Here is a 19,504-nt window from a genome sequence, read left to right as displayed (position 1 = left end):
CTGGTTTGAGAGGGGGTGTTACGTGAGCTAATGAGTCATGTGTAATAGTTAGCAAGCTAATTAGTTAGGAGTTACGGATATAGGCAGATTCTGTTAGTGAGTGATTAGGGAATAAGTTTGTTAGAGTGCTGACTAGATAGTTAGTTATGCAGCTCATTAAGTTGCTGCTATTTATTAGCTAAGAAAGGTGAATTGAATCAGTTTTTTTGTGCAATCAGAAAATGAATTCAAGAGTGACAGAGTTGTGATAGTAAACACACTCTCCTCTGTTTTCAAGCTTCGTGAAGTTCTTCCCTTCATCTCCCCTGAACTCACCATTTTAACATTCAGTCGTGAATTTATCCAATCCCAGAATGCCAAAATAATTGGGGAGCGAGCTCCACCTGAAACCCACCACAACCCTCTCCGAATCAATGTGTAACTTGAATAGGTACCCTAGTTTATTAGTCACGGCCTTGCAGACCGTGAAGAAAGCGCGGCAGGACTCGGCGAGGGAGATCCCAAAGCGGCATGCCATGGTGGCGTAGGAGGCGCCATGGGCCAGTCGGAAAATGGCGGCGGCTAAGGCGCAATCGGGACAATTTGGGGAAGTGCGAAGTAGAGGGAATGGGAGAGTTAGTCGAAGAAGGAGTTTGCGAGGCACGGTGAGTGGCAGCAAGGCAAGCGACGCACGAATAAAGCAGAGCATAGCAAGGACGACGACACCAAACAACGGAAAGCAACAGCTCCTCAAGAATTTCCAAGAACAAGTTATGGCTGATTAGGGTTATCTCACTTTGGGATAAAATACCAAGGGTTCTTTTGGTATTTTAAAAAAATAGAGATGTCTTCAGTTAATTATTCTAACTTAATCGTAAGAATATTTGTTTTTAGACAGAATATTCTATTATTTTAAACGATTTTTTACGGTAAAGATTAAATTGAAAAAAAAAACGTACAGGGACTTAATTGAAAAGAAAAAAAATATAAAGATTTAATTAAAAATTCAATAAAATTATAAAGAGCAGCAGAGTAATTAAACCGAAAAAAAAAATCTAAATTACGAGCATAATAATAAATGAGCAGACCAATTATTGATATTATTAATTATTAATAACACTAATTAATAATAAGTTAATAATACTACTCCAATTCATCGACCCCATTAATTAATTATTATTTTTAAACAAGTTGCTTGTCAATCGCTAAACCTATATTTTGATCGTTGAATGAAGCAGAGTGATAACTGAGAAAATGGCAGAAGCAGCACAAAGCAGCAAAAGAGGAGCTCGATGGTCTCTCAATGGAGTCACAGCTCTTGTCACTGGTGGCACCCGTGGCATCGGGTATCATTTCATTCTTAGTTAATTATGTATTGTCATTGTTGTTGTACCCTAAACATTATGATATAATTGCCCATATTCATATTGATTTTGAGTTCAATCTTTGAAACTGTGATAATTAAGGCATGCCATAGTGAATGATTTAGTTGGATTTGGAGCTGCTGTGCACACATGTTCAAGGACCGAATCAGAGTTGAACAAGTGCTTACAAGAATGGAGGAGCCAGGGATTTGTGGTTACTGGCTCCGTTTGTGATGTTTCATTGAGACCCCAGCGAGAGAACCTTATTCAGGAAGTGGCTAACACCTTCAATGGCAATCTTAACATCTTTGTAAGTACTCTTAATTAATAATGATTTGCCCTTTTAATTAAGGTCTTATTAGAGGGAAAAAAAAAAGCCACTATAGATCTATATACGTTGGGAGATATTAAATTTAAAAATGGATTTCATCATATGAAAATTTACCTGACATTGTCATGTATTGATTTTTTTCTGTTGGTCAAATATTTATGTCATCTCATATAGGGGGTGTCCATAGATCGGATCGTATCCGCAGATCCGCGGTAAATATCCGCATCCGATCCGAAAATTGCGGATACGATCCGATCCGCAAATTGATCAGATCGGATTCGATCCGCACCCTTTGCGGATCGGATTCGATCCGCACCCTTTGCGGATCGGATCGCGGATATCTGCTCTACATCCGCGTATCCGATCCGCGGATCCGCACTATAATAATTAAAAAATAAATAAATATATATATGTTTAGTATTATATTTACTTGTTTGTATGTTTTAGTTAATAATTATTATTCATATATTGTATTATTTTATTTTTGTTATTTAGAGAGAGTTTATTAAAAATATTTTAGGAATAAATAAGTTTAAAAAAGTATGAAAGAAATACTTTTATCGAATTTTTTTACATAGAAATATGATTAAAAAGAGAAGGTTTAATTATGCGGATATATCCGATATCCTATATCCGATCCGATCCCGATGGATATTGTGCGGATCGGATCGAATTTTTGGCCATATCCGATCCGATCCGATCCGCGGACACCTCTGATCTCATATTTGATGATGTTTTTCTATATATCAAGAGTATTCTTTTGAAAAAATCATTAAAAGAAGTTTTAGTTTAACACTGGATTGGGAGAGAATAAAACTGAGTTCTACATTAAATTCAATTAGATTTGTGTAGAAAAATGAAGAGTTATCCCCCATTACAACTAAAGTGTTTACTCTGTTGGTTAGGAGAGTGATTAGGAATTGTGCTTCTTGACCAGTATTAAAATGTGAGTGAAAAAAAGTAATAGATCAGTTTTCTATAAACATTTACCAATGAATCTAATTCATGTACTCTGTTTTCATAGCTTGGAGAAGTCACTCATTGGAGTTAATCAATTACCAACATCATTGATAATATTTCTAAATTCATTACTAAGTTTATATTCCCACAAGTTCACTAAATCGCTTCAAACTCATCTATTAGTCCTTTCATCTAATTTACTTATCGCAGATCATACATATGCGTGACTTTGTGATTAGGTAAACAATGTTGGAACAAATTTTAGGAAACCAACAACTGAGTATAGTGCTGAAGAATTTTCAGAGCTCATGACAGTTAATTTTGAATCTGGATTCCATCTGTGCCAACTTGCATACCCTCTTCTAAAAGCATCCGGAATGGGAAGCATTGTGTTCATATCATCTGTTGCAGGTGTTACAAGCTTAGGTACTGGATCCGTTTATGCAGCAAGTAAAGGTTAGTTGCTATATCCAGTCATTTGATCTTTTTTCAGTCACACATGATTACTAAACACATAAACAATGATATTTTGTTCATTGAATTTTCAGCTGCAATCAATCAACTCACAAAAAATCTAGCCTGCGAATGGGCAAAAGACAACATAAGGAGCAACTGTGTTGTACCATGGGCAACCAGAACCCCCCTTGTTGAATATGTAAGCTCTTTTATTGCGTATCTTCATTTCTTTTAACTGTTTTCTTTCTGAGAACATTTTTATGGTTATGAAGAAGCACTAAACTAAATTGCACCTCTAGTTTCATTCATAATATAATCCTCTCATAATAAAATATAATGTGTTTTTTACAATTTCCTTTCTTTTATGCTTGTAGTTATTTAAGAACCAACAGTTTGTAGAGGATATTCTATCTCGAACTCCGCTTAGGCGCATCGCAGAACCAGAAGAAGTGTCATCATTGGTGGCTTTCCTGTGCTTGCCTGCTGCATCATACATCACTGGACAAGTTATTTCGGTTGATGGTGGATTAACAGTGTATGGATTCCAACCCAGCATGAGAATTACCTGAAGTTCCATTAGTTGCTCCTAGTTGAAGACCTTGATCTCATTCTTCAATTTCATTCTTTTATGAATTGATTGTTCCTTTTATTCAAACTCAGTTGTAACTTGTATCATTATTTATAAACAATGAAGCCTCTACTGAGAGAGGTATCCACAAATATGGACTAGCAAATTCAATTTATCATTTGATGATGATTTCACCTTTGATTGAGGAATTCACATTAACTAGTCAACGAAAGTGAGTATATGGAAAAACAGCATAAAATTCCCACCCTTAATTTTCAATATATATTTTGTATTCAATATGCATTTTACACGAATGGTGGTTAATTTTTCATGTATATTTAATATAGTTGTTTCACAATTAAGAAAAGGATTATTTAACAATTAACCATGAGTTGGGACTTGGGATTTAAGCAATACATTTAAAAACATCATAATTGAACGTAAACATATGTATAATTAGGAGGAGATAACCCTTGTGCTCAGAAAAATATGTGGACACAGTAAATTAAGTTGGGACATACTAAAATGGCAGTTGCAGAAAGCAGTACCAATAACAGATCCTCAAGATGGTCGCTCAATGGAATGACCGCTCTCGTTACCGGTGGAACTCGCGGCATCGGGTCACTTTCTCCTTTTATGTTTTTCTTTTTCATTTACTGCAAAAGACATTATTTTGATCCTTACCCATTTCAATTTCAGCTACAAAGCTTCAAACTTTGGCCAACACAATTGAAAATTTGATCTTTTTTTATTTCCCCTTGATTTCTATTTTATCTGAATATCGAAAACTGTGTTACTCTCTCTTATAGGCATGCCATCGTGGAGGAATTGTGTGGATTTGGGGCCAAAGTTCACACTTGTTCCAGAAACGAAGCAGAGCTGAATAATTGCTTGGATGAATGGCGTGGCAAGGGGTTTTTGGTTTCTGGATCAGTGTGTGATGTGTCATCTCAAGCCCACAGAGAGAATCTCATTCAGAAAGTGACCTCCACCTTCAATGGCAAACTCAACATTTATGTAAGTTAATGCCCCACTTCTAAATTAGAAATAGTAAATGTTGAAATTCAATGTTGTATGTTAAGTGTTACTTATAAATTGTAGTAGATTATAATGTTGACCTTATGACTTAATCACTGAATGCATTCTTTGTTTAAGATAAAAGAAAAGAAGAAGAAAGGGGATCGTTGGGAAATAATCTTGATTCCTTACATGAACTTAGGTGAACAATGTTGGAGCAAATTTTAGGAAGCCAACAATTGAGTACTCTGCTGAAGACTATTCACAAATGATGGCAATTAATTTAGACTCTGCATTCCATCTGTGCCAACTTGTGCATCCTCTTCTAAAAGCTTCTGAAATGGGAAGCATTGTGTTCATTTCTTCTATTGCTGGTGTGGTGAGCTTAGGTACTGGAACAGTCTACGCCGCAAGTAAAGGTAAGCATTCATACTATTTAACTTTTTCCCTTGCTTATTCTAAAATGTTGTTGTGATCAAATGTTTTGTGTCCAATGCTGTTTTCAGCTGCAATTAATCAGCTTGTGAAGAATCTGGCTTGTGAATGGGCAAAAGACAGCATAAGGAGCAATTGTGTTGTTCCTGCAACCACCAATACACCACTTGTAGAACATGTAATACTCTTGCTTCATGTTTTCAGTTGATTAGTTACATTCCGTTTTCTTCCCACGGATTCAAAGATAGATTTTAGAGTAATGGTACATTGACTTTCCTGTTGACTCAGTAGGGACTTCGAAAACTAGTTTATAAGTTTCTGTTCCATAAATATCTGCTAAACTGTAAGTGAAATCTGAAATTTCTATAGTCTGGTCCAATGTAGTTCATCGTTAAGTCCTTTTACATGAAAGTTAACTGATTGTAATGATGCACTTGAGATATCACTGCAGGGTTAGTATTTTTGTTCAGTAGCATGTACTTGTCACTGAAGAGTGTGCTCAACCATTAAAAGAGAGTTCAGATTTTTAATAAATAATACAAGAATTTAAGATCCTTCGTTTTTACCAGTTCAATTTTAACATACTAAAGAGCAGTAGATAACATATTCCCCTATGATGAATAACTCAGAGATATACAATCATAGCTTGTCTGTTGTCTTAGAAATTTCATTGCATCTGAACTAGGCAGTTTCTGCCAATGTATTTGACTATATATACCACCAAGACTTCCTTTTGAGTAATAAAAAAGGGGCAATGACTTGTGAAATAGAAGTAAGTAACTACTAATAGGAACATGGTGAAATAAATCAATGGTCTTCAAATCCTTAATTCATCAACTAAGAGATCTTGCATAACTTAACTTATCTAGAGTATGTAGTTGTTTGGCTCTTGCATTGTCTAGTTAAGCTGCATGATCAAGATGTATGGATCTTCAAAGTTGATAACTATTTGTGTTTATTTGTTCGTTTCTGAAAAATCAGTATTTCTCATGAACTTTGAGTATATAGTATATACTGTTAGTACTTTTTGTTAATAACAATTCTTGCTCATTGTTTTCTGCTGCCATAGTTGCTGCGCAACAAGAAGTACATAGATGAAATGCTGTCTCGAACTCCTCTTGGGCGTATCGCGGAACCTAAAGAGATTTCATCCTTGGTGGCTTTCCTTTGTCTGCCCGCGGCCTCTTACATCACTGGACAGGTCATTTCGGTTGATGGAGGCTTAACTGTGAACGGATTCCAACCCAGCATGAGAATAACATAACATTCATGTTACTTCCCACTTCCCAGTTAATTGTTGTTAACCATCTTCAGAATAAAGGTTCCACATTCTTTCATTTGTTTCATCCTTGTGTCTTGTAAGTGACAGATTATTTCTTTTGATCAAGAACGGACCCTGCATGGATTTCAACTAGTATGAAAATAACATATATTCTCGTATTTCTTAATTAGTTTATTGTTAATATTCATCAAAATTTAGGATCTCCTGGCTTCAAGTACCCTTTTTCATTAAGAATGATATTTTCGATCCAACAGGAAGCTAAGCACATGGTTGTTAATTGTTAATTTGTTATGAAATCAAACATGATGGATATTCTTAATTTTTTTTTTTTTCCTTCAACAGGATCAAATGTTATATCTTATAATTTCTTATACATACCTTTGTACAATAAGAAATCATAATTCATCTAAAGGAAATATTGTTTGCCTGTGGGTATGTACTATTGTTCTACTACTATTCACCATGTGCCTCAAATCAAACATTGCTTAGAGCTGTGTAAATGGGACCACGTGATTATATTCGTCATTCGTAGAATTTCGCTCAAGAGAACAAGAATCATCGTATTGGTATGATATGATATTTTGACACTGATGTTTACACAAACCAAAATTTCACTTAAACGTGGCAATAACTGAATTATAGATTGACTAACTTAACAAATGCTTGCATAAACCAGTGTACCACGTAATGTGTATCAAACGTGTTACACAGAACAACATTAAATCTTTCAAGTCTCAATTTCTAGTGACCATGTAACATATGTTTGAAATTGCTCTCCAACAACTCCAACCTTGAATTTTCAATTTTCAAAGTAAATAATTCTGATGGTGGTTTGTTTAGTTTGACAGCTCAGCAAGCACAAATTTTGGTCAAAGCAAGCCTACATAAATTGTGTTGAATGGTATTATAGCAAGATATCCCTACTTTGGAAACACCTCTGACATGTATTTCCCTGTTCTGAAAAACCCTTCATGGCTCCATTGGAATTTATTCTATTTTTTTTATAGTTGTTTCAAAATTAATACTAATGTAGTTTGGACTTGCACTTTTAGGCTGCATTTGTTCGTAAAAACAGGACAAAACAAGATATTGATAATAAGACATAAAGGATAAAGATATAAAATTTAATATTTTTATATTCTGTTTGATGATAAAATAGAATAAATTATAGAAATCTAATTTATTCTCATTTTTTCATTTAAAAAATTTGAAAAAAAAAATATAATAATAAAAAATATAATTATAAAAAATTAACAAGAATAATAAAAAAAATAAATATTGGAGTTTCTTTAAGGGTCGGTTTTTGTTCAAACCGTTTGGTCAATCTAGTTCGAGCTTTTGTTAATATTGGAGTTTCTTTGGGTACTCTAAGAATACTCAAGAGAACTACCAATAATGTAATAACAGATTAAATTTATCAAATAACAGTAAAAATGGTCGTCAATAGGCTACTGTAAATAGAAATGTATATTTAATATTTTATAAAAAATTATTATACTATTATAAATAAAAATAATAATTGATCAATTGTACGTTTAATTAATTTACTATAATAAATTTAATTATTATAATAATTGATTATTTAATTAAAATTATATAAAAAATATGTATAAATATATATAAATATATAATAATTGATTTTATAACTAATATTTATACATATAATGTGTTTTGTCAATTTATATGTGAACAAACATAATATGATGGATAACAAAACTTATATAAATGCATGCGTATAAAATAGGTATCTAATAAAAAGAGTGAACTGTGGCTGCTTTGTTTTGAAGCCAATTCTTGATATTTCTTTTAAATAAGTAAATTAAATATTTTATTTATTAATATATATATATAATTTAAAAATATTTACTAATTTATGTAATACTATTTAATTATCTCGTTTATTATCCAAAGGAAATAAGTATTAATCTATTATGCAATATGAATTATAATTAAAATTTAATTATTCATGATGAATTGTAATTTAGCTTTAAATATTATTCATTCTTAATATTGTAACGGATGAGTTTAATAACCATTATTTCTATCTTAATAACTAAACAATCATAATATTAATATTCTTCATCAACCTATCTTTTTATTCCAATGATATATATATATATATATATATATATATATATATTATTAGACAACTAAATTTTACCTTAATCTACTATTCATTATGAGTTATCATACGATTATACGTGCAATTAATTATACGTTAATATATATTAATAAAATTTTAACACAATGATGATCCTATTAATTACACACTAACAAAATTTTAACCCAACTAAATATATTATTGGACATCTAAAATTTTCAATAAATACTATTATTAATAAAATTTTAACCCAACAATTAATTATTTTATCATTTATTTACAATAATTTTACATAATTAATTAAAATAATTGTCATCAAAGATATTATTTATTATTAGTATATTTTTTAACTTAACTATTTTATTTTTTTAGTTATATTGAGAGTAAATAAAAATAAAAAATAAATTTAAAAACAAAAAATTTCATATAATAAAATTTAAAAATAATATACCCAAAAATAATAGTCGTAATATATAAATTGAGACAACAATTTAAATTTTTTAAAATTAATTTAATCAAATACTAATATTAGAACTAAATTATTTAAATAATATCTAAGCTATTATAGTCCTTAGACGCATATAGATTAGAGTCATTCTATTAACGACACTCAACTGAAACAATGTCATCATTAGCTCGAACATTTTGAATCCGTGAAAATATAGATCATCCTTTTGTTAAATAAGTTTCATCATCTGCTATTCATGTAATGTAACAAAGTATAGAATAGTCACACCGAGAAACTAAATTAACCTTTATTTCCATTAATGGCATTGCACTAATGCAGCAAGACCGGTAGTTTTTGAAAAAAATCACAATATCTTATAAAATTATTTTTATTACGAAAAGTTTAAAAAAAAATTAAATACAGTACCAATATTTGAAATCGCATCTCCAAGCTTGACATACTTCTAACAAAATTGAACCTAAATTGCGAAAATTAAATTTCATTATATAGTCCCCTTCAAAGATTTTTGAGTAGACGTAGAAAACATGGAGGGGATGGAATTTAAACTTGGCCTATAGAGCTCCTTGGAAGCAATTGCTCGATAGATGAAAAGAATAAGTTTGAGTAAAAATAATTATCAAATTATCAAAAGAATAATAATAGATTGGCTACATAAAAAAATATCATAAAGAAATTATAATTTGTATCTTAAAAGAATCAACTTCGATAAATAACAAAGAATACATTTTTATTTTATGAAGTAGTCAAAGAAGAATAACAAATTAAAAAATTAAACAAAATACTTTAACTCTCAAACTTAGACTCATGAATCACAAAAGAAACAATATATATAACATTTAGTAATACTAAATTAATTATAGAAATTAATTATTGATATCGATATCAATTTGTCACTAATTAATATACATGTGCATTCTTTATTTATTTATTTTTTGTTTTCCACGATATCCTCCAACTCGAAAGGTCAAGAACTAATCTGTCGCGGATCTGAGCTTTATTTAAGGGTTTGCCGCTGGCCAACAGGTTGCTGCATGTGCACAAGGCAAGATTCGAACCCCCGATACTTGCTTAAGTGGACGAGAAAGTTGACCACTCGACCAATCCAAATTGGTTATATACACGTGCATTATAGACTATTTTAACAAAGATATTTACATTAGTATCATATTTATGGTAATTAGAATCATAAATTTACGTTTATTTTTTTATTATTGATATCAATATCAATTTGTCATCGATTATGTTTGATTAAAAATTATATTATAATGATTGATAATTAGAATGATTGATAATTAATATAATTAGAATAATTGAATTTTTTATTATTGATATCAATATCAATTTGTCATCGATTATGTTTGATTAAAAATTATATTATAATGATTGATAATTAGAATGATTGATAATTAATATAATTAGAATAATTAAAAATATTAATAATTGACAATTAGTCTAATTATCCATTAAATGCTGATTTTTATATATAATTATGAAGATATTTTTTTAAAATAAGTTGAGAAGAGATATGTACTGGTATCATAATGCGTCACATGTATGTATATAAATAGAGGCTTAAACCTCTGACGAAACATACAACATAAATAAAAAGCAATTCTCTCTCTCTCTCTTTATATTGCTTATATACAAAAAATTTTTCCTCCCACTTTCATACGTTACTAATATATAGTAAATATATAAGTTTCTTTTATTATTGTGGTGAGATAATTTTATTGGTGAATATCAAAATTAGAGTCTTCTATTTATACTTATTTACTTTATATTTATTATATCTTCATTAGTTATTTATTTTACAACACGTTATCAACATGAGACTTTGATCAAATTTTAGGAAGACTCCAGGTAACAATTTTTTATTATGTCTAAACTCTCTCATCTTGAATTTAATGCTCTTGATATATCTGAAAACAACTATTTATCATGGATACTAGATGCTAAAATCCATATTGATTCAATGGATCTTGGAGATACCGTTAAGGACTTAAGGCTGAAAATAATGTATCCCAAAAGGATAAAGCCAAGGCCATGATTTTTCTTTGTCGTCATCTTGACGAAGGATTGAAAAATAAATATCTCACATTAAAAGATCCTGCAGATCTGTGTAAAGACATTGAAGAAAGGTACAATCATCAAAAGACGGTGATACTTCCTCAAACCCGATATGAATGGACGCATTTGCGTCTACAGGATTTTAAATCCATAAATGAATATAATTCAACAATGTTTCGAATCACCTCACGAATGAAATTATGTGGGGAAAAGATATCTAATAATAATATGTTAGAGAAAATTTTATCGACCTTCCATGCCTCAAATGTGCTCTTGCAGTAGCAGTATCAAGAAAAATGATTTAAAAAATATTCTGAGTTAATTTCTTACCTTCTTGTAGCTGAATGCAACAATGAGTTGCTTTTAAGAAATCATGAAGCGCGTCTAGTTGGCGCCGCCCTATTTCCTGAAGTAAATGCGGCAAATCATTACCCCAAAAGAGGTAAATGACAAGGTTTTGGTAACAAGAAAAATTATGGAAGGAGGAAGAATTATATTCACAAGAAAGGATATCACCAAAAGTGGGATAAAGAAAGAAACAATGGGCAAAGTCAATCAATTGAGGAAAAATATTTCCGTTGTGGTGGAAAGGGTCATTGGTCGCTTACCTGTCGTACCCCAAGACACGTAGTCGATCTTTATCAAGCATCTTTGAAAAAGGATGACAAAGGAAAGTAAACGAAATTTGTTTCAAATGATGCTGTTGAGATTTCCACCACTCATTATGATATATATGATTTCTTTGAGGATCCTGAAAGAAATATTGGTCATTTGATCAATAATGGAATAATTTAATATATGTATTTGTTAATTATTCATATGAATAAATAATGTAAGAAACTTCTTGTTAAGTTTTATGCATTTGGATTTCAAGTGTGATATATATGAATAATGTTTGATAAAATATTTATGAATTTCAAAATTATTGAATGTGCCAAGATAATAATAATAAAATTTTTATACTATACTTCTTATGAAAATATTTTCAATCAAGGGAAATGATTTTACTGCGTAGATATTTTTACTAATTTTATTATTATTTGTCTTTAAAGAGAATGGCAAGGACATATAGTTAAGATATTTGCCTTGCAGATAGTGCGAGTTCGCACACCGTTCTCAAAAGTAATATATATTTTACCCATCTTGTGCCAAAAGAAGAATATATTAATACTATTATTGGCTCGGGCAATGTGATAGAAGGATCCGGAAGAGCTATAATTTTGTTTCCTGGAGGAACAAAATTCATAATAAATAATACACTATTATCTACCAAGTCTCGGAGGAACTTGTTGAGTTTCAAAGATATTCACCGAAATAGATATCATATTGAAACAATGAATGAGGGAAATCATGAGTACTTATGTATCACAACTCATGATTCAAATAAAAATGTTATATTAGAAAAGTTACCCTCACTTTCATCTGGATTATATTATACCAAGATTAGTGCAATTGAATCACATGCCATTATATAAACTAAAAGTTTACTAGCCCAAATGAATTCATAACTTGGCAGGATCGATTGGGTCATCCGGGAACAACCATGATACAGAGAATTATTAAAAACTCTCATGGATATTCACTAAAGAACCAGAAGATTTTTAAAAATAATGAATTTTGTTGTGCTGCATGTTCTCAAGGGAAGCTAATTTTAAGGCAATCACCAGTAAAGATTGGAATTGAGTCCCCCTAAATTCATAGAAAGGATTCGAGGCGATATATGTGGACCTATGCATCTACCATGTGGATGTTTTAGATATTTTATGGTCCTAATAGACGCATCTTCGAGATGGTCACATGTGTGCTTCTTATCTTATCGCAACCTGACATTTGCGAGATTACTTGCTCAAATTATTCGATTAAGAGCACAGTTTTCAAAAAATCCAATCAAAGCAATTCGTCTTGATAATGCTGATGAATTTACTTTCCAAGCCTTTGATGCTTATTGTATCGCTAATGGAATAAGTGTTGAACATCCAGTAGCTTATGTTCATACACAAAATGAGTTAGCAGAATCACTTATTAAACGCCTCCAATTGATTGCTAGACCCTTACTTATGAGAACAAATCTCCCAACCTCGGTTTGGGGGCATGCTATTTTACATGCTGCAGCACTTATTCGTTTGAAGCCAACGAGTTACCATCAATTCTCTCCTATGCAATTAGCTTTTGGCCAGCAGCCAAATGTTTTCCATTTAAGAATATTCGGGTGTGCGATATATGTTCCCATTGCACCACCTTCTCGCACCAAAATAGGAACCCAAAGAAAATTGGGGATATATGTTGGATATGATTCCCCCTCTATAATAAGGTATCTTGAGATACAAATTGGGGATGTATTTAAAGTCCGATTTGCGGATTGTCATTTTGATGAATCAAAATTTTCAACATTAGGGGGAAGAGAATAAGTTTCCTTAAAAGAAACTTAATTGGAATGCATCATCCTTTATGCATTTAGATTCTCGATCCGGGCAATGTGAATTAGAAGTTCAAAAGATTAAACACTTGCAAAGGATAGCAAATGAATTATCTGATGTATTTTCTGATACAAAGAGGATAACTAAATCCTATATACTGGCTGAAAATGCTTCGATTCAAGTTGATGTCCCATCGAACAAATTGCCACCGAAGCAAATTCACGCCAGAAGCATGGTAGGCCTGTCGGTTCCAAAGACAAAAATTTTCGAAAAAGAAAAGAGGTAAATACTATTCCTGTTGAAAAAGACATAGTAAAGACACCTGTAGTTGTCCAAAAGTATGATATAATTTTAACGCCAGAAGACGTTCAGGTACCTAAAAATTGTGAAAATAACGAGATCTCGATAAATTATGTCTTTACAGGAGAGAAATGGAACCGAAATAAGACAATTATCAATGAAATATTTGCATATAATGTGGCATTAAATATCATGCATGAAAGTAAGGATCTTGAGCCAAAATCAGTCGAAGAATGTCGACAAAGGAATGATTGGCCAAAATGGAAAGAAGCCATGAAGGCTGAATTAGACTCACTTGCAAAACATAAAGTCTTTGGACCTGTAGTCTGTACTCCAGAAGATTTAAAACCTGTTGGATACCGATGGGTATTTGTGAGAAAACGAAATGAGAAAAATAAAGTTGTGCGTTACAAAGTCTGACTTGTGGCACAAGATTTTTCACAAAGGCCCGGTATAGATTATGAAGAAACATATTCCTTTGTAGTGGATACGATAACATTGCATTATTTGGTCAGTTTATCCGCATATCATAAACTACATATGCATTTAATAGATGTAGTAACAGCCTACTTATACGGCTCATTAGATCGTGATATCTATATGAAAGTCCCTGAATGACTAAAGATATCTAAACTATCCAATGAATATTCGCAAGGGTTATACTCAGTCAAATTGCAAAGAACTTTATATGGTCTAAAGCAATTTGGACGAATGTGGTATAATCGTCGTATTGAGTATCTGGCCAAAAACGGATTCAAGAATGATGATATCTTTCCGTGTGTTTTCATAAAGAAATCTGCATCTGGATTCATTATAATTGCTGTGTACGTTGATGATTAAATATCATTGAAACTCCTGAAGAGATTCTAACAATTATAAAACTCTAAAAGAAGAGTTTGAGATGAAAGATCTTGAAAAAATTAAATTTTGTCTCGGCCTGCAGATCAAGCATACAAAAAATGGGATCTTAATTCATCAAACAACATACACAGAAAAGATCTTGAAGAGATTTTATATGGATAAGTCACATCCGTTAAGTACCCAAATGATCGTAAGATCTTTGGATGTGAAAAAGGATCAATTCTGTCCTAAGGAAGAAAATGAAGATATCCTTGGTCCCGAAGTACCATATCTTAGTGCCATTTGAGCGCTAATATATCTTGCTAATAACACACAACCCGATATATCATTTGCTGTGAACTTACTAGCAACGTATAGTTCCTCTCCAACCAGAAGACATTGGAGTGGAATCAAACAAATCTTTCGATATCTTCATGGAACGGTTGATATTAGATTATTTTATTCATATGGATCCAAGTCACAACTAGTTGGCTATGTAGATGCAGGATACTTATCGGATCCACACAAAGGGAGATCTCAAACAGGATACTTGGTCACATATAGTGGTACAGCTATATCATGGAAGTCCACAAAACAGACGATAGCAGCAACCTCCTCTAATCATGCTGAAATACTAGTGATACATGAAACTAGTCGCAAGTATTTTTGGCTCAGGAGTCTGATCCAATATATTCTGTTATCATGTGGACTAATTGATCATAAGATAGCTCCAACTGTCCTGTTTGAAGATGATCCGTTACTCAACCCTGACCCACAACCGCTATAACCTCGGAACCTGGTATAGCTGGTAGATATACTCTCCCCAACAACCATCTCCACTCAGGCCAGTACCATCCCAACAAATCTGAATGATAACAAACCTCAGACCCCGTCAAACATACAAACAAGATACGAATAACGGACCTGATCCACATAACAAACCACTCAAACAACTCACTACAAATACCAACGAGCTACTAATCTAAAGGTACGCGATACATTCAGTTTTACTCTGAATCACTTTATACTCTTTCTTACTTGAGCGTTGGAGTCCCTTTGCAGGTGTCCAACGCCGCCTCCCCAACAAGAAGACGACGTTCCACTCCTCTCGCTCCAGGGAAAGTCTGTTCAAGCACTAGCAGAACGAGCTATACCTCGGAGTCTATTTTCATACAAGAATAGAAGATAATACTTTTTTTTTTTTTTTTTCTTTTTTTTTTTTTTTTTTCTTTTTTTTTTTTTTTTTTTTTTTTTTTTTTTTTTTTTTTTTTTTTTTTTTTTTTTTTTTTTTTTCTTTTTTTTTTTTTCTTTTTTTTTTTTTTTTTTTTTTTTTTTTTTTTTTTTTTTTTTTTTTTTTTTTTTTTTTTTTTTTTTTTTTTTTTTTTTTTTTTTTTTTTTTTTTTTTTTTTTTTTTTTTTTTTTTTTTTTTTTTTTTTTTTTTTTTTCTTATTTTTTTTTTTTTTTTTTTTTTTTTTTTTTTTTTTTTTTTTTTTTTTTTTTTTTTTTTTTTTTTTTTTTTTTTTTTTTTTTTTTTTTTTTTTTTTTTTTTTTTTTTTTTTTTTTTTTTTTTTTCATAAAGCTCTAAGTTTTCAAGAGAAATCACATTTAATAAGGTTTGACAAAGTAACCTTATATGTATATAAATAGAGGCTTAGTCTCTGACTAAACATACAACATAAATAAAAATCAATTCTCTCTCTTTATATTGCTCATATACAAAACTTTTCTCCTCCCTCTTTCATACATTACTAATATATAGTAAATATATGAGTTTCTTTTATTATTATAGTGAGATAATTATATTGATAAATATTAAAACTAGAATCTTCTATTTATACTTATTTACTTTATATTTATTATATCTTTATTAGTTATTTATTTTACAACAAATTCATCAACTAAAACAAATTTCTACCCGTCTAGTTTTTTTGTCCAAAAGTGATTTTTTAGCCAATTTTTTTAGCCTAAATCAATATTTTCCATCCAAATTGTTTTAAAAAATAAATAGGATAATTTATATAATAAATAGATTCATTCTACTGAAATATTTTTTGGAATCACTCCTGACATATATAGTAATTAAACTAATTTAAAACTAAAATTTATATTAAATATAATATTTAAAATGAAATTTGTATCAATAAAAAAAATCATATCATTTAAAAAAAAGACCAACTAAATACTACCACTTATATAACCCAATAAATAAAGAAAACGTATAATATTATTCTATCTTAGACCACAAAAGTTCAATCAAACGAAATAAGATGTACTCAGTTGAACTTTTTCATTTCATTACATTATTTCTTTATTTATTATCTTCTAATTAATTTGATAGATAAATATATTCTAACTTATTCAATGGTTTTATTTTCAATTATTTATAAAATTATAATTTCTTTTTCAATTTAAATACACAAAATTATAATTTTTCTATTGTAATTTTTTTTTCAAATTCAATGAATCAAAATATATAATGTTTCAAACATGTGATGTGCTTTTTTTAATATTGTTATGCTTAATTAAATAATATTTAAATAATATTTTAAGTCTATTTTAATTAGTGTATAATATCTTTTAAATATAGTATATAATTATTAATTATGTAATTCTATAATTTTTATTTTAGTTGATTTTTTAGAATTTAATTGACCATATTTGAAATAATTAAAAATAACATAAATTTTTAATTAAATTGAGATTAAGTGTTGAAATAATAAATTTCACATTAAATCTAAAGTTAATTTTTATGATATATAATGCTACAAATATTTATGTGATATTTTACGAGCGTAAAAATGGAATTGAACTAAATTAGAAATATTGTAAGTGCTTGATGCACTAATCAAATTTAATCCAATTGATCTGCTTGACAATTTTACTTTGTGAATATATTATTTTGTTTTGTAAATAAAAAACATATTAAACTTACATACTAAAAATATAAATACTTATGTATTATATTTTAATAGTTTAAATTTTTTAAATAAATAATTTTATAAAAAAAAATTTAAAGAACCAATTATAACATAAATTAGTTCAATCCAATTCTTCGTATTTTTGCAATTCAAAAAATTAAAATAGTGAATGATTATTATTATTTTTAATAGACAGTTTATTTTTCAATTAGTTGTTCCTAGAAAAACTGTTTTATAAAATATATGATAAAAGTACGCATAAAAGATGATATTTGTATATAATAAAAATATGGATTTTTGTGCGTATAGATAAAGCAGCCGTCTAGTTGATAGATCAATCCAAAAAATACATGCATATCCAATAACAAAGTTGCGATCCATATCCACTAGACAGTAAACCCCATGCATGTTGTCTATAGATTAATGGCAAGGAAAGGAGATATTGTCTAGATCCCACCATTCTAAGCAATACAAAAATGTAGAGCCTAGTTTTTGTTGTTGTTTATCTCTTACATACACTGAATACAATCTCCATACATGAAGCGCCAACAGTATTAGCATTCAGCAGCGCACATACGTATTGCCCATATTACAATACACTGATTGCGATGCAAAATATTACGTACTAATATTTATTATTTTCAAGGAAGGCACATGTGTTTCAAGGTGAGTTGCGGAGAGTATAGGTGGCAGTGAAAAAAAAGCTAATAAGGAGGTCGTGGCATATCAGTAGTTGCATAGCAGATTACGCTGATTGCGATGCAAAATGCTAGTTACCAGTATTTGCTATTTACAAGGAAGGCACGCGTGTTTCAAAGTAAGTTGCGGAGAGTATAGGTGGCAGTGAGGAAGAAAGTTAATAAGGAGGTTGCGGCTATCCCGAATTCCGGAGTGTATCTGGAATAAGACACCAATAACCCCAAATCATGCATCTCCGGCATGTCTTGCGCGTGTCACGCCTTCATTCTTTTTCATACCTCCAACTATGCCGCGTGTCCTCATGCTACTGTGCTATAACCTTCCTTCCTTCCGCACTTTCATCCTTTTCCATTTTTCCCAACCATACCGCGTGTCCTTCATGCTACTATGCATAAGCTTTCTAAGGCGGTTAAATGAAAGTTGAGATTGAACTTTAGTATGATACATGAATCCTGTAGTTTATCCGAAATAAGACACCAACACACTCTAAATCATACATCTCCGGCATGCCTTGCGCGTGTCACGCATTCATCCTTTTCCATTCCTCCCAATCATGCCGGGTGTCCTTTATACATGCTACTATGCTATAACCTTCCTTCTACCTCTTGTTAGTCTCAACAATTCTTAATTTTTTTAACGAACATTTTTTAAAACACTCAACAATCAGATTTTAAAAACGCTTAAACGAAAGTATGATAGATTGAATTTTAGCACGAGATATTAAAAATGAGAATCATATTTGTAGTAGAAAAAATGAGAAGTTTATTAGTATTTGTTTAAATACAATGCAAAATAAAAATAAGTGTAAAAAATAATTGTTATTTGTTAATATATAGATTAAATTAATATAATTTTAACTAAAAATATTTACCATTTGATTGAATAATAAATGATAAATATAAAACTAAGTTTAATACTAAACTAACTAAGTGTATAAATACAGTACTCTTATGAGTATTTTATATATATATATATATATATATATATATATATATATATATGGGGAACGAGGTTAAATCAAATATTTTTCATGCAAAACATATCACTGTGTTTGAAAAAAATAAGTATACTTTTTCTATCTTAAAAAAAAATCATAAAAGATATAATTGTTATATTAAAATTTATTATATATAAATAATTTAGAATATTACAATTTTAATTAAAATTTCTGTAATAATCATAATTGATTAAACCACAATCATATATTTATTATCTATCTTTCAATAATAATAATAATAATAATAATATTAATAATAATAATATTATTATTTATTTTTTTATATTAAACTGCATGTTAGCCA

At 30.2% G+C, this 19,504-nt stretch overlaps 2 protein-coding genes and 1 long non-coding RNA gene across 3 annotated transcripts; 2 read left to right on the top strand and 1 right to left on the bottom strand.

The window, feature by feature from the left end:
- The first annotated feature begins 1,080 nt into the window (after positions 1-1,080).
- On the top strand, positions 1,081-3,810 carry LOC107631293 (tropinone reductase homolog At5g06060). Its single transcript, XM_016334694.3, has 5 exons — positions 1,081-1,325; positions 1,446-1,653; positions 2,874-3,090; positions 3,183-3,289; positions 3,465-3,810. The coding sequence occupies exons 1-5, from the start codon at positions 1,234-1,236 to the stop codon at positions 3,657-3,659; spliced, it is 819 nt and encodes a 272-aa protein (XP_016190180.1). The 5' UTR covers positions 1,081-1,233; the 3' UTR covers positions 3,660-3,810.
- On the bottom strand, positions 3,370-3,794 carry LOC148572522 (uncharacterized). The gene is made up of 2 exons (XR_015907388.1): positions 3,656-3,794; positions 3,370-3,573 (listed from the first exon to the last, which is right to left on the bottom strand). It is a non-coding gene; the product is annotated as an uncharacterized LOC148572522 (long non-coding RNA).
- Positions 3,811-3,967: 157 nt separating the features above from the next.
- LOC107631294 (tropinone reductase homolog At5g06060) lies at positions 3,968-6,550 on the top strand. Its single transcript, XM_016334695.3, has 5 exons — positions 3,968-4,278; positions 4,468-4,675; positions 4,878-5,094; positions 5,182-5,288; positions 6,180-6,550. Exons 1-5 carry the CDS (start codon positions 4,184-4,186, stop codon positions 6,372-6,374), a joined length of 822 nt encoding a protein of 273 aa, XP_016190181.1. The 5' UTR covers positions 3,968-4,183; the 3' UTR covers positions 6,375-6,550.
- Positions 6,551-19,504: the final 12,954 nt, after the last annotated feature.

Source organism: Arachis ipaensis, chromosome B3 (genome assembly GCF_059453495.1).
Source record: "Arachis ipaensis isolate K30076 ecotype BB chromosome B3, ASM5945349v1, whole genome shotgun sequence".
Classification (NCBI taxonomy): domain Eukaryota; kingdom Viridiplantae; phylum Streptophyta; class Magnoliopsida; order Fabales; family Fabaceae; genus Arachis; species Arachis ipaensis.
The sequence above is the reverse complement of the archived record's forward strand: the minus strand, read 5'-3'. Positions and strand labels throughout refer to the sequence as shown.

What these genes read in the sequence shown, in the direction of transcription:
- LOC107631293 (XM_016334694.3), top strand. Translation starts at nt 1,234, where the DNA reads ATGGCAGAAGCAGCACAAAGCAGCAAAAGAGGAGCTCGATGGTCTCTC. An exon ending in GGTGGCACCCGTGGCATCGG is followed by an intron (nt 1,326 to 1,445) that starts GTATCATTTCAT and finishes GTGATAATTAAG; the next exon opens with GCATGCCATAGTGAATGATT. An exon ending in GAACCCCCCTTGTTGAATAT is followed by an intron (nt 3,290 to 3,464) that starts GTAAGCTCTTTT and finishes TTATGCTTGTAG; the next exon opens with TTATTTAAGAACCAACAGTT.
- LOC107631294 (XM_016334695.3), top strand. Translation starts at nt 4,184, where the DNA reads ATGGCAGTTGCAGAAAGCAGTACCAATAACAGATCCTCAAGATGGTCG. An exon ending in AGTCTACGCCGCAAGTAAAG is followed by an intron (nt 5,095 to 5,181) that starts GTAAGCATTCAT and finishes TGCTGTTTTCAG; the next exon opens with CTGCAATTAATCAGCTTGTG. An exon ending in ATACACCACTTGTAGAACAT is followed by an intron (nt 5,289 to 6,179) that starts GTAATACTCTTG and finishes CTGCTGCCATAG; the next exon opens with TTGCTGCGCAACAAGAAGTA.